We start from the raw sequence: 1,670 nt of genomic DNA, 5'->3' as shown, positions 1-1,670 counted from the left end.
CAAGTTTTAATTTTGAGGGGTATATTCCTTGTTCAACCGACATGTTAATTAGTGCGGACAGGGGATGGCTAAGAATATGTCTTGCTGATCGCAAGATGCAAATGGGAAAAGAGTATAATCCATGAGCCTTGTTTAATGGAGTGTTCATAATTTAATTTATTCTTGTTTCTGTTACGCCTATGATATTAAAATGAAAGTCTAATTCATCTAATAAATGAGTTTGAAAATTTTCTAAGTTACGTTTTAGGCTGCGGATATTTGTGTGAATAAACGAAATATTAGAATCTGGGCAAGCATTATTAGCAAATTTCCTTTTTTGTTCAAAAAAACTATGTGGAGATAAGTATTTGCATCTTGTATTAGAGTAATTAGTGTTAGAATCAAAGTTTCTATCTAAAAAAATATTCAGGGTAAATAAGTCAAGGTCGTAATAACTTGGAAGACGATCAAGATATTTTTTGGTGGGAGGAGAAGAACTGAGAATGTTATTAAATTGGCCATGTGCAGAAATTTGATCGCTGAAATTGTAATATGGAAGCTCGCTTAGGAGTGTTTCGTTTACTTTAGTAGATTGTTTGTTAAAGATCTTATGGAGCAGTGTCATCACCAGAAGATCCTAGGCGAGCTGTTAGAGTAGACAAATCACTTGAATTTTTGATGGCGATCGGACGAGAGCTTTCATTTTCCTCAGCCAGATGGTGGAGTTCTTGGCCCAGCAAAATGAGAAATGATATCTTTCCTTTATTTTCTTGGCGTCAGATAATAAACTCTGCAATCGTGGGGAATGGTGATCGTAGATAACAGCACGATCTAAGGATGAGTTTTCTCGGAGACCAATATCTGCAGGATTGATCTTGGTTACTTCTCTACGGGAAGCCATTACACGATCACGAGCGATGCGCCGGGTAAACTTACAAATAATCGGTTTCGGCCATCCATCTTCAGCTGCAATTGAGCTGAAGATTCTAATGCAAAGTTGCAACGTTTCATCGGCGCTTTCTCGTTGTTTAAGTTCAGGAACACCTACAAGCTTGATGTTATATGAATACGAATATTCCAATACCTGATCCAGTAAACATGATATTTTATCCACTTGAGATGACAAATGTTTGACAGATTTTTCAATAAGAGACATCTTGTCCTTGACATACTTCTTAAAATCTTCTTGGATATTGCTCAGAGTTGCCATGGTAATTCCCTCGTCAGTAACTTCAGATGAGTTAGCTTGGCCGCCATTTCGGCCAGCCTTAACTTCGTCGCGTAGGTTTTGTAATTCACCAAAAATTTCTTGAATTTTATCTTTTAACTTCTCATTTTCCAGTTTCAATGATTGGACTGTGTCTTTTACCATTTTGGTCAAGGTTTCAGCAATGCTCAAACTAAAAAAAACTGATCAGAGTGAAGAGCTTCGAAATAAGCGTCTTGTCTGCTACGCACACATGCGCACAACCTATTTTTGACAACCTTTCTCGAAACAGCTGTATATGAGTTCGATAATCTAAAGTTAAAGTTTGGGAATTACGACAAGAAGTTTAGCAATTAACATGAAATCTCCAAATTTCAGGTTTTGACGATAACTCGCACAAAACAATTATTTATTGTTTTTCAAGATTGACTTCTTCTAATGTAAAGTTTTGCCAAATATCAGCTGTACCAGCTGAAAACACTTG

At 36.5% G+C, this 1,670-nt stretch overlaps 1 protein-coding gene across 1 annotated transcript; it reads right to left on the bottom strand.

The window, feature by feature from the left end:
• Positions 1-628: 628 nt before the first annotated feature.
• LOC137981936 (uncharacterized) lies at positions 629-1,351 on the bottom strand. The gene has a single exon (XM_068828965.1). The coding sequence runs from the start codon at positions 1,349-1,351 to the stop codon at positions 629-631; it is 723 nt and encodes a 240-aa protein (XP_068685066.1).
• Between the last annotated feature and the right edge of the window lie 319 nt (positions 1,352-1,670).

The sequence above is a fragment of the Montipora foliosa genome, chromosome 13, assembly GCF_036669935.1.
Source record: "Montipora foliosa isolate CH-2021 chromosome 13, ASM3666993v2, whole genome shotgun sequence".
NCBI lineage: Eukaryota > Metazoa > Cnidaria > Anthozoa > Scleractinia > Acroporidae > Montipora > Montipora foliosa.
The sequence above is the reverse complement of the archived record's forward strand: the minus strand, read 5'-3'. Positions and strand labels throughout refer to the sequence as shown.

Coding starts and splice junctions, on each gene's coding strand:
- LOC137981936 (XM_068828965.1), bottom strand. CDS start 1,351: ATGGTAAAAGACACAGTCCAATCATTGAAACTGGAAAATGAGAAGTTA.